The sequence below is a fragment of the Vipera ursinii genome (genome assembly GCF_947247035.1).
Source record: "Vipera ursinii genome assembly, chromosome: 4".
Taxonomy (NCBI): Eukaryota; Metazoa; Chordata; class Lepidosauria; order Squamata; family Viperidae; genus Vipera; species Vipera ursinii.
Window position 1 is genome coordinate 106,957,391 of NC_139514.1, and position 12,102 is coordinate 106,969,492.

At 43.6% G+C, this 12,102-nt stretch overlaps 1 protein-coding gene across 1 annotated transcript in view; it reads left to right on the forward strand.

Annotated features, from left to right (window-relative positions):
• The first annotated feature begins 3,891 nt into the window (after nt 1-3,891).
• Nucleotides 3,892-12,102, forward strand: part of OBI1 (ORC ubiquitin ligase 1) — a 45,112-nt gene continuing 36,901 nt past the window's right edge. The window contains exon 1 of the mRNA XM_083362325.1: nt 3,892-4,030. Within this exon, the coding sequence (XP_083218451.1) occupies nt 3,959-4,030 (72 nt within the window). The 5' untranslated portion in view covers nt 3,892-3,958. The remainder of the gene's footprint in view (nt 4,031-12,102) is intronic.

Genomic DNA, 12,102 nt, shown 5'->3' on the forward strand with positions numbered 1-12,102 from the left:
GTGTAATTTTGCCACCTCTTCTTAATCTCTTCTGCCTCTGTTAGGTCCCTGCCATTTTGGTCCTTTATCATGCCCATTTTTGCATTAAACGTTCCCTTCATTTCTCCAATTTTCTTGAAAAGATCTCTGGTCCTCCCTATTCTATTGTTTTCTTCTATTTCTTTGCACTGTTCATTTAAGAAGGCATTCTTATCTCTTCTAGCTATTCTCTGGAATTCTGCATTCAATTGGGTGTATCTTTCTTTTTCTCCCTTGCCTTTCGCTTCCCTCCTTTCCTCAGCTATTTGCAAAGCTTCCTCAGACAGCCATTTTGCTTTCTTGCATTTCTTTTTCTTTGGGATGGTTTTGGTTGCTACCTGTTGTACAATGTCACGAACCTCTGTCCATAGTTCTTCAGGCACTCTGTCTATCAGATCTAATTCGTTAAATCTATTTGTCACCTCTACTGTATATTCAACAGGGATATGATTTAATTCATACCTGACTGGCCTAGTGCTTTTCCCTACTTTCTTCAGTTTAAGCCTAGACTTTGCAAGGAGAAGCTCATGGTCTGAGCCACAGTCAGCTCCTGGTCTTGTTTTTACTGACTGTATAGAGCTTCTCCATCTTTGGCTGCAGAGCATATAGTCAATCTGATTTCTGTGTTGACCATCTGGTGATGTCCATGTGTAGAGCCGTCTCTTGGGTTGTTGGAAAAGAGTGTTTGCTATGACCATCGTATTCTCTTGACAGAATTCTATCAGCCTGTGCCCTGCTTCATTTTGCACTCCAAGGCCAAACTTGCCTGTTATTCCAGTTATCTTTTGGCTTCCTACTTTAGCATTCCAATCCCCCATGATGATAAGAACATCATTTTTGGTGTTAGTTCTATAAGGTGCTGTAGTGCTTCATAGAACTGGTCAATTTCATCCTCTTCAGCACTGGTGGTTGGGGCATAGACTTGGACTACTGTGATATTAAATGGTTTGCCTTGGATTCGAACTGAGATCATTCTGTCATTTTGAGGATTGTATCCCAGTATTTCTTTTCCTACTCTTTTATTGACTATGAAGGCTACTCCATTTCTTCTGAAGGATTCTTGCCCACAGTAGTATACCTGATGGTCATCTGAATTAAATTCACCCATTCCTGTCCATTTTAGTTCGCTGATACCTAAGATGTCAATGTTCAGTCTTGTCATCTCTTGTTTGACCACGTCCAGTTTTCCTTGATTCATGGATCTTACATTCCAGCTTCCTATGGAGAAAAAATCTTTACAGCATCGGACTTTCCTTTCACCACCAGACACATCCACAGCTGAGCGTCCTTTCGGCTTTGGCCCAGTCGCTTCATTCTTTCTGGCGCTACTAGTACTAGCCCTCTACTCTTCCCCAGTAGCATATTGGACGCCTTCCGACCTGAGGGGCTCATCTTCCAGCGTCATATCATTTTGCCTTTTGGTACTGTCCATAGGGTTTTCATGGCAAAGATACTGGAGTGGGTTGCCATTTCCTTCTCCAGTGGATCACGTTTTGTCAGAACTCTCTGCTATGACCTGTCCGTCTTGGGTGGCCCTGCACGGCATAGCTCATAGCTTCATTGAATTACGCAAGCCCCTTCGCCACGACAAGGCAGTAATCCATGAAGGGGTTCTTTGTGGTAGCCCCTCAAATACTGGAATACTGCTATCATGTCACTCATTTATTTTATTTTTTAGACTAGCCAAACCCAAATCCTGCAGCCTTTCTTCATATGTTTCAGTCTCAAGGCCTTTGATCATCTTATTTGCTCATCTCTAAAACTTTTTCCAGGGTCTCAACATCTTTTTTGTAGTAGGGTGACCAAAATTGGTTGCAGTGTACCAGGTCTGGTCTTACTAGGGCTTTATAAAGCAGTACTAATACTTTGCGTGATCTTGATTCTATGCCTCTGTTTGTACAAAAATTATTTTTCAAGAGGCAAGTGGACTTTCTTGTTTTTCTTTGAAGACCTGGGTGACTGAGAATCTCCATAGACATCCACCCATAATTTGTATCCCCAAACTGTTAACTTTGCAAGTTAAATATTAGACTATGCTGCCCTAAATTCTTGACCTAAACCGTAAAATTGGCTCTATTAGTAATTATTATGGAATTTAAGAGAATACGTGGCTAGTCTACAGAAGAGAAGGACCAGGGAGACATGACAGCAGTGTTCCAATATTTGAGAGGCTGCCACAGAGAGGAGTGGGGTGAACCTATTTTCCAAAGCACCAAAAGGCAAGACAAGGAATAACAGATGGAAACTGATCAAGGAGCGATTCTACCTGGAAATAAGGAGAAATTTCCTGACAGTGAGAACAATCAACCAATGGAACAAATTATTTATTTATTATTGGGACTTGACGCGGTGGCTCAGTGGGTTAGGACGCTGAGCTTGTCGATCAGAAGGTCGGCAGTTTATGTAGCATTTGAATAAGTCTTCTTTCGTTTTTTTTTCTTTTCTTATTTTAGTTTCTTTTTATACATATTCAATATTACTAAGGCTTGTCTTATCCTATATAAGCTAGAGAGTGATGGATTTTAGAGTTTATAGTTGTTAGTATATGATTGTTTATGATTGCTTTTTATATATATACCTTGTATTTAGCTCTGGGAAGTCGGGGGGGGGAGGGAGGGGAGGTGGGAGGGGGAGGAGGGAGGGGGAAGGGGGGATTTTTAAAGGAAAATTGTATCTTAAAACTTTTCAATAAAAAGGTCGGCAGTTTGGCGGGTCGAATCCCGAGTGCCGCGTAGCAGAGTGAGCGCCTGTTACTCGTCCCAGCTTCTGCCAACCTAGCAGTTCGAAAGCACGTCAAAATGCAAGTAGAAAAATAGGGACCACTCCGGTGGGAAGGTAACAGCGTTCCGTGCGCCTTTGGCATCTAGTCATGCCGGCCACATGACCACGGAGACGTCCTCCGACAAGCGCTGGCTCTTCGGCTTTGAAACGGAGATGAGCACCGGCCCCTAGAGTCGGAAACGACTAGCACACACGTGCGGGGGAACCTTTACCTTTTTATTATTATTATTTGCCTTCAGATGTTGTTGGTGCTTTATCACTGGAGGCTTTCAAGAAGAGACTAGACTGCCATCTGTCAATAATGGTGTTGGGACTCCTGCTTGGGCAGGAGGTTGGACTAGATGACCTACAAGGTCCCTTCCAACTATTCTATTCTATTCTATTCTTCCATATTGTCTATTCTATTCCATTCTATTCTACTCTCTCTTCCATATTGTCTGTTCTATTCTATTCTATTCTGTCTTCCATATTGTCTATTCTATTCTATTCTATTCTATTCTCTCTTCCATATTGTCTATTCTATTCTATTCTTTCATATTGTCTATTCTATTGTATTCTATTCCATTCTTCATTTCACTATTCTATTCTATTCCATTCTTCATTTCACTATTCTATTCTATTCTTCCATATTGTCTATTCTATTCTATTCTATTCTATTCTATTCTATTCTATTCTATTCTGGCAATTTAGGATCGTCTTCTTCCTGGTTATTCGAAAAATGTTCAGTTATCGAAAGCCCAACTTTCCGATAATTCTCTGCATTTCCCGGCTTTGCATTTGGAGTGAAATGAATGCCAAATTGCCCTCGGTTTACGTTATTATCTTATTGTCAAAACGGTCAGAGAGGGGGGGGGGCAAATCATTTCCCTCAGAAACCGCCCGCCGTGGCGCCGGAGGAGCTCCCGTCTCTCAGCCCCGCCCCCTTCGAGGAGGAGAGTTCGGCGGCGGGGGGGAGGGGGAGGGGGAGAGAGAGGGAAAGCGTTCTCTTCTCACGGAGGAAATTGGCCTCGGCGGCTCGCCGTACGCGAAGCCTTCAAGCAGCGTGAGAGTTGAAGCGCGAGGGGTTCCCCTTTCCGTCCCTGCTGCGGCGCTTGCAGCTTTTTTTTTTGGGGGGGGGGTGGGTTGGAACTTCCACGCTCGCGGGATTCGAAACGTCACAATGGCTCAGAACGTTCAGAGTGTTACATTGTCTCTCACGCTGCCCATCACCTGCCACATTTGCCTGGGAAAGGTAAACGCCACCCTCGCCGGGTTTTTTTTTTGGGGGGGTGGGGTGGTTTACAAAGGGACCGCGCGGAGTGGAACGTGTCCGGCGCCGACGCCCCTCCCTTGAGAAATGCGCGTGGGACGCAGGAAAAAAAAAAGCCCCCTGGGTTGGAGAGGGGGGGGGGAGGAGGAGGAAAGGAGGAGAAGCGCTTTTTCATTCCACGCGTTTTCTTTCTTTCTTTTTCTCTCCCAACCCCCCCCCTCCTCCTCCCCCTTCCACCCCTTTCTCGCGTGGCTTTGAATGGGCGATTATTATTTCTGAATTCTAGCTTTGGGAAACGGCTCGTTGCGAGACGGGAGGAAGGCCTTAGGTAGGTTTGGAACGGCATGGGAAGCAAACCGGGGATTCTGCTTTCGGGGGAAGCTCTTATTTCCGCTTTCCGAGTGTTACTTCAATTATCGGCTTCCGAAATAATAATAATAATAATAATAATAATAATAATAATAATAATAATAATAATAATAATAATAATAATAATAATAATAATAATAATAATAATAATAATTCTTGCTGCCGTTCAAATGCAGCAGAGCTTCAGGAAATCCTCTCGCAAGGAAAGGAGAGAACTGGAAAGAAGAAATTCTACACCCCCCCACACACACACCTTTCTCTCTCTCTCTCTCTCTCTCTCTCTCTCTCTCTCTCTCTCTCTCTCTCTCTCTCTCCTTCCGAAATTATTATTATCATTATTATTGTTATTGTTATTATTAGTAATAGTAGTAGTAGTAGTAATAATAATAATAATAATAATAATAATAATAATAATAATAATAATAATAATAATAATAATAATTCTTGCTGCCGTGCAAATGCAGCAGAGCTTCAGGAAATCCTCTCGCAAGGAAAGGAGAGAACTGGAAAGAAGAAATTCTACACCCCCACACACACACACCTTTCTCTCTCTCTCTCTCTCTCTCTCCTTCCGAAATTATTATTATCATTATTATTGTTATTGTTATTATTAATAATAATAATAATAATAATAATAATAATAATTCTTGCTGCCGTGCAAATGCAGCAGAGCTTCAGGAAATCCCCTCGCAAGGAAAGGAGAGAACTGGAAAGAAGAAATTCTACACCCCCACACACACACACCTTTCTCTCTCTCTCTCTCTCTCTCTCTCTCTCTCTCTCTCTCTCTCTCTCTCTCTCTCTCTCTCTCTCTCCTTCCGAAATTATTATTATCATTATTATTGTTATTGTTATTATTAGTAATAGTAATAATAATAATAATAATAATAATAATAATAATAATAATTCTTGCTGCCGTGCAAATGCAGCAGAGCTTCAGGAAATCCCCTCGCAAGGAAAGGAGAGAACTGGAAAGAAGAAATTCTACCCCCCACACACACACCTTTCTCTCTCTCTCTCTCTCCCTCCCTCCCTCTCTCTCTCTCTCTCTCTCTCTTTCTCTTTCTCCCCTCTTGTATGTTTCCTTCTTGGGTGGGCGATTCATGCGGATGACTTTAGGATTGTAGGGTTTTTTTGTCAATAGTTGTGAGTAACCTGTTGGTGGGGATTTGGAGGGTTCTTAATTGAGGTTGTAAAAACAAAGTAGGCCGAGTGACGGGGTTGGGTGGGGTGGGGTGGGGAAGCCACCGTCTATCGCTAGCCCATACGGATAGTCCTCGGGCTCACGACCAGAATTGAGCCCCAAATTTCTGTCGCTGATTGAGACATACACGTTAAGTGAGTTTTGCCCTGTTTTGCGACCTTTCTTGCCAGAGGTGTGAAGCGAATCGCTGCGGTTGTTCATTTAGCAAGAGGGTTGTTAAGTGGGCTTCCCCCATTGACTTGGCTGGTCAGAAAGTCGTAAAAGGGGATCACGGGGCGCAGCAAAACATCATAAATATGAACCAGTTGCCAAGCGTGTTGATCCCAAGACTGTGGGGATGCTGCAAAAGTTGTAATGGCGAAAAATGCTCGCAGGTCACTTTTTTCCGGGGCCGTTGTAACTTTGAACGGTCACTAAATCAACTGTTGTAAGTCGAGGACTGCCTGCACTGATTGCTGAAAGACTGCTCTTACTCTGCGGGGCCGTGTTGAAGTTGACGTTCATTGGGTTTCCCTCACTTTTCTTCTAAGTTCAAAAAGCGTGAGAAGATTTGGAGATCGGTAAATGTAAGCTGGTAGTGACAGCTCATTCGGAGCTGCAGTGATTTCAGATCTGTGTTATTCTCTGATCTGCTGTGGCTTTCCACTGTCCTTATCCTTCTGGGTTTGTTAAATTTATGAGATCTCCACTTTTTCTCTTAGGCAAGACTGTGACTGTCATGGCCCAAGGAAGGAAGACTTTTCTCTCTCTCTCTCTCTGTTTTTTTTTCCAGAATTGGGGACTGTTCTCCTGATGGCTCGGTCCATTATGGAGTTCTCTCTCCTGAATTGGCTTCTAAGAAATTGTTTTATTGGGTAAAGGTAAAGGTTACCTTATCCTCCTGGTTACCTTTATCTTTGCAAAAAGGTAAAGATAGAGGTTTCCCAACCGAATCTAGTTTGGTGCTTATCTCCGTTTCTTGGTCGACATTCTCCGTGGTCACGTGTGGCCAGGATGGCTACACACCAAAGATGCACAAAACGCTGTTACCTTCCCACCGAAGTGGTACCTATTAATCTACTCGCGTTGGCATGCTTTCAAGCTGCTAGGTGGGCAGGAGCTTGGGCAAGGAACAGGAACTCAGCCCGTTGCTCCAGTATCGAATCCGGGCTGTCAGCTTTCCAGCCGTCAAGCTCAGCATCTTTTTTTTTTTAATTCCATTTATATCCCGCCCTTCTCCGAAGACTCAGGGCGGCTTACAAGCTTAGCAATAGCCTTCATTCTATGTATATGCCTGCTTATTAGGGCTTTTGCCCCCCCCACCCAAGCGGCATTATTACAAAGTCAGCTTATTGCCCCCAACAATCTGGGTCCTCATTTTACCTACCTCGGAAGGATGGAAGGCTGAGTCAACCTTGAGCCTGGTGGGATGCGAACCTGCACTAATTGCAGGCAGCTGGTGTTACTTAAGGAGGCATTAGCCCACTGCTCCACCAAGGCTCTTTAACCACTGAGCCATCGTGCCACAATACAATCACTGGCGCAGAGGCAATGTATCTTCTCCTCTGTTTCATTTCCACTTAAAAATAATGATTGCATCATTTTTCTTCACTTTTCTGCATGGAAGGAACGCTTAAAGATGTAATAAAAACAAATCAGGATAAAAGAGCGTCAGAATAGTATTAGCGTCTACTAATGGTCTGATGAAACAGCTAGTCCTCAACTTAAAACTATTCATTTAGTGACTGTTCAGAGTTGCAGGAGTGCGGGTGAAAAGTGACCTATGACCATTTTTCACATTTACAACTGCTGCAGCATCCCCATGGTCACGTGACCAAAATTCAGACTCTTGGCAACTGACTTATATTTATGACGGTTGCAAATGTCCCGCGCTCTTGTGATCATCTTTTGTGACCTGTCACCTGACAAGCAAAGTCCCAATGAGGAAGCCACGTTCACTTAACAACCAATTAACTTAACAACTGTTATCTCTAACTTAACAACCCCAGTGATTCACTTAACTGCAGCAAGAAAGATCGTAAAGTGGGGCAAAACTCAACCACTGTCTTGCTTAGCAACAGACATTTTGGACTCTTCTGGCTGTAAGAGTAGGACTAGCTGTGCAGTTTTTACTGTTGCCTAATTAAGCAGCGGTGCCCAATTAAGGGACACGGTGGCTCAGTGGGTTAGGATGCTGAGCTTGTCGATCAGAAAGTCGGCAGTTTGGCGGGTCGAATCCCGAGTGCCACGTAACAGAGTGAGCGCCTGTTACTCGTCCCAGCTTCTGCCATCCTAGCAGTTCGAAAGCACGTAAAAATGCAAGTAGAAAAATAGGGACCACTACGGTGGGAAGGTAACAGCGTTCTGTGCGCCTTTGGCGTCTAGTCATGCCGGCCACATGACCACGGAGACATCCTCGGACAAGCGCTGGCTCTTCGGCTTTGAAACGGAGATGAGCACCGGCCCCTAGAGTCGGAAACGACTAGCACGCATGTGCGGGGGAACCTTTACCTTTACCTAATTAAGCAGCAATGGAGTCTACCACTCCTTAGGAAGGAGTTGAATCAGAATAGAGGTGGACGGGACATTGGAAGTCTTCTAGTCCAGCCCTCTGTTCAAGCAGGAGATCCTATCCCATTTCAGACAAGTGACTGTCTAGTTTCTTCTTAAAAATCTCCAGTGATGAAGCACCTACAACCTATGAAGGCAAGCTGTTCCACTGGTTAATTGTTCTCATTGTTAGGAAGTTTCTCCTTAATTCCAGGTTGCTTCTCTCCTTGATTAGTTTCCATCCGTTGTTTCTTGTCTTGCCTTCTGGTGCTTTGGGAAATAAATTGACCCCCTCCTCTTTGCGGCAGCTTCTCAAATAGTGGAAGACTGCTATTGTGTCCCCCCCCTAGTCCTTGTTTTCACTAGACTAGCCAAACCCAAATCCTGCTCATACAAGAGGAAGTGGATTTTCACTTATCCTGAAAAAGCAAAAACACAACTTAACAGGAAGTCCCTGTCATTTGATTTCAGCTGTGTTACGGTATCTTAAATGTACACCGGATTCTAGTCTGGCCAGTATACTTGCATATTTTGAATATTTTTTTGGTGAGAATTCATCGCAGTGGGTGTTACCGTAATCTGAGATAAACACATAATTATCATTATTAAATTTATTAACTCCCTGCCTTCTTGGAGCTTAGGGCAATATGTATAATAGGATGCGCTTAATTTTTTTTATCCCCAGTCCAATAAAGTAGATTGAGCTGAGAGAGAAATCTGGCCCCAAATCAAGTTAATTCCATGGTCAAATAGATTCTTCTTTCTGATCCCAGGTCCAAAATTCGAACCCTACTTTACTAGAACACTGGTCCTGTGCTATGAATGTTTCATTGTCAAGAAAGAAGGCAAAAACTAACGAAATCTTTAATACAGTCATAGACCAGCATAAGCATCTTCATTATGGTTCTCTCCCACAGCGAGAATAAGATTCACAAACTCCTAACTTTGTAGCTGAATGCTCAGAATGGCAGTTTTGTTTGCTTTATATTCTATATGGGAAATAGGTTGAAGTATGGATGGTATTAGTTTAATATTGGCAATTATAAGCGGGGTTGAGTCATTATTGTGTAACATATTTCTTTTTCCCCCCCCCAGAGTTTGGAGTATAATTTAAGTACCATGATGTATTGGTTTAGCTCAGGAATGGGCAGATGTTAGGAATGTTTAAGTGATTTTCAGTTTATAGTCTATATAGAAAATAGGCTGATGTATGGATGGTATTAGTTTAATATTGGCAATTATATGTGGGGTTGGGTCATTATTGTGTAACATATTTCTTTCATCAGAGTTGCTTGGAGTATAAGGACAAAGATGTACCGTATTTTCCGGCGTATAAGACGATTTTTAAACCCATGAAAATCACCTCAAAAGTTGGGGGGTCGTCTTATACGCCCAGTCGTCTTATATGCCAGGAAATACGGTATTGGTTTTGCTCAGGAATGGGCAGGAGTTAAGACAGGAATCTCTCTAGGTGATTTTCAGTTTGGAAAACAAAACAAAACAGCACAATTGCTCATTTGATGTTAAAAAACCCAAACCCTCTCTCTTTCTGAGGAATGGGAGAGGAACTGGAGGGATTTGTGAGTGGGGGAAAAAAAAAGATTTAACTTCCGGCACTGAAAAGAGTCTCTGGATCAGGAATACAGAGGGAGGGAGATAGGCAGGTTAAGAAATATGAAGTATAAATAAAATGCATTTACAGATCTGCAGTCCTAAGCGGGTGACTAGGTTCCTATCCAGGACTTTAGACCGTAAATTACTGAAGTTGATAAGTTGGTCACCTAGTTGTTAAGTCCATCTGGCTTCCCCATTGCTTGTCAGAAGGTTGCAAAAGGTGATCACATGATCTTGAGACACAGCAACGGTCATAAGTGTGAACCAGTGGCCAGGCATCTGAATTTTGATCACATGATTATGGGGATGCTGCAAAAAGGTTGTAACCAGAGGGGGGGAAGCATCCATAAGTCACTTTTTTCAGTGCCATTGTAACTTTGAACGGTCGCTAAATGAACTGTTGTAAGTCAAAGACTATCTGTTCTGCAGATGGCTTGCGTCCATTATTATTTTTTCCTCTGCCAACAAAAAACATCCTGAGAGAAACCCTACTTTAGGTCCTAAAGACAGGCAATTTTCTCTGCCAATTTCCCCCTCTCTTTGCAACCCTTACCAAGCACCCCTGCGATATTTTGAAGAACCTCTCAAGCAGATTCATACTTATTCTGCCAGTGAAAATATTGGGTTGGGAGGCTGTTTAGAAGTTTCTGCCGATAGAAGGAAGTCAGGGGGAAAAAAAACAACAACACCCTGGATGTAAGCCATCGGTGTTCTTCATGAGACACCCCACCTAGTTTCCAAAACATGTTTATGAAACTGAAGTGAGCGTGTTGTTTACTTATCCCTCTACCTAGAAAATGAAAAGGGGGGGGGGTGTAAAAAAAGAAGCTACAGATAGTCCTTGACTTAGAACAGACATGTCAAACACAAGGCCCGGGGGCCAGATCCGGCCCGCGAAGTGCTTTCATGTGGCCCGTGAAGCCATCCTGGAAACAGTGAGGGAACGGCCCCCACTGCCTTGGCCCTGGCCCAGAGACCCTCCTCCTGCCAGAGACCCTCAGATGTGTCTCACTCCTGCCCAGCCCCCCGTAGGCACCCTTGATGCGAATGATGTAGAGGTGGCCATGCCCACCCAGTAGGCCATACGCACTCTAGCCACGCCCACCCAGTAGGCCACGCCCACCCTGGCCACACCCACCCGGCCCCTTGAGGGAAAGCGCAATGCTGAGGTGGCCCTCAATGAAATTGAGTTTGACACCCCTGACTTAGAACCACCCATTGAGTGACTGTTCAAAGTTACAATTGAACCCCGAGTTGAAAAAAGTCTCTTTAAAGCAGGGGTCTCCAAGCTTGGCAACTTTAAGACTTGTGGACTTCAACTCCCAGAATTCCCCAGGCAGGTGGCTGGGGAATTCCGGGAGTTGAAGTCCACAAGTCTTAAAGTTGCCAAGTTTGGAGACCCCTGCATCAAAGTGATAGAGGAGAATATTGGTATGTCGAGGTTGAAGTGAGGTGTGTGTGTGTGTGTGTGTCCTTGGTGCTTTCTGAGCTTGGTGGGGTTTTTTTCTTGCAATTGTTTCATTACCAAATTAGATAACATCATCAGTGCACCTAGTTTGGGTAATGAAACGTCTGCAAGAAAGAAAAAAACACCAGGCTCAAAGAGCAGCAAGCACCGCTTATATTTAAACCACTTGATTGACATGCATGTGCAAACCTAAGGAACGGTTGTGTGTTCTTATTTCATATTTGTGAAATTGTTAAGCAACTCAATGCATGTGTATACCTAGGTTCATTCAAGAGACCCAGGGCTTCTTCTAGGTACAGGTAGTGCTCGACATACGACCATGGTTAAGCCGCCAAATTTTTGTTGCTAAGTGAGACAGTTAAGTGAATTTTGCCCTGCGTTATGACCTTTCTTGCCACCGTTGTTAAGTGAATCAGTGTAGCTGCTCAGGGACACGGTTGTTAAGTGAATCTGACTTCCCCATTGACTTTGCTTCTCAGAGGGTCACAAAAGGTGATTACATGACCCCGGGGACACTGCGACGGTCATAACTATGAGTCAGTTGCCAACTGTCTGAATTTTGATCACGTGACCAGGGGGGCAATGGTTGTTAAGTGTGAAAAATGGTCATAAGTCACTTTTTTCAGTGCTGTTGTAACTTTGGTCAGTAAAGTTTTTTAGTGAATTTTATGCAGAATTGACTTGGGAGGCCGGTGTGTGGTGTAGTCGATTCACATGGTGTAGTAAGATGGAGGGTTTGTTGTCACTGTGTGTTGGGGGGATGGGAGCACAAACAGAGGCTCAGCTAATCTCAATGTACACATAGTTGTACTTTAATTTAATTTAATTTAATTTATTAATATTTCTATACCGCCCTTCTCCCGAAGGACT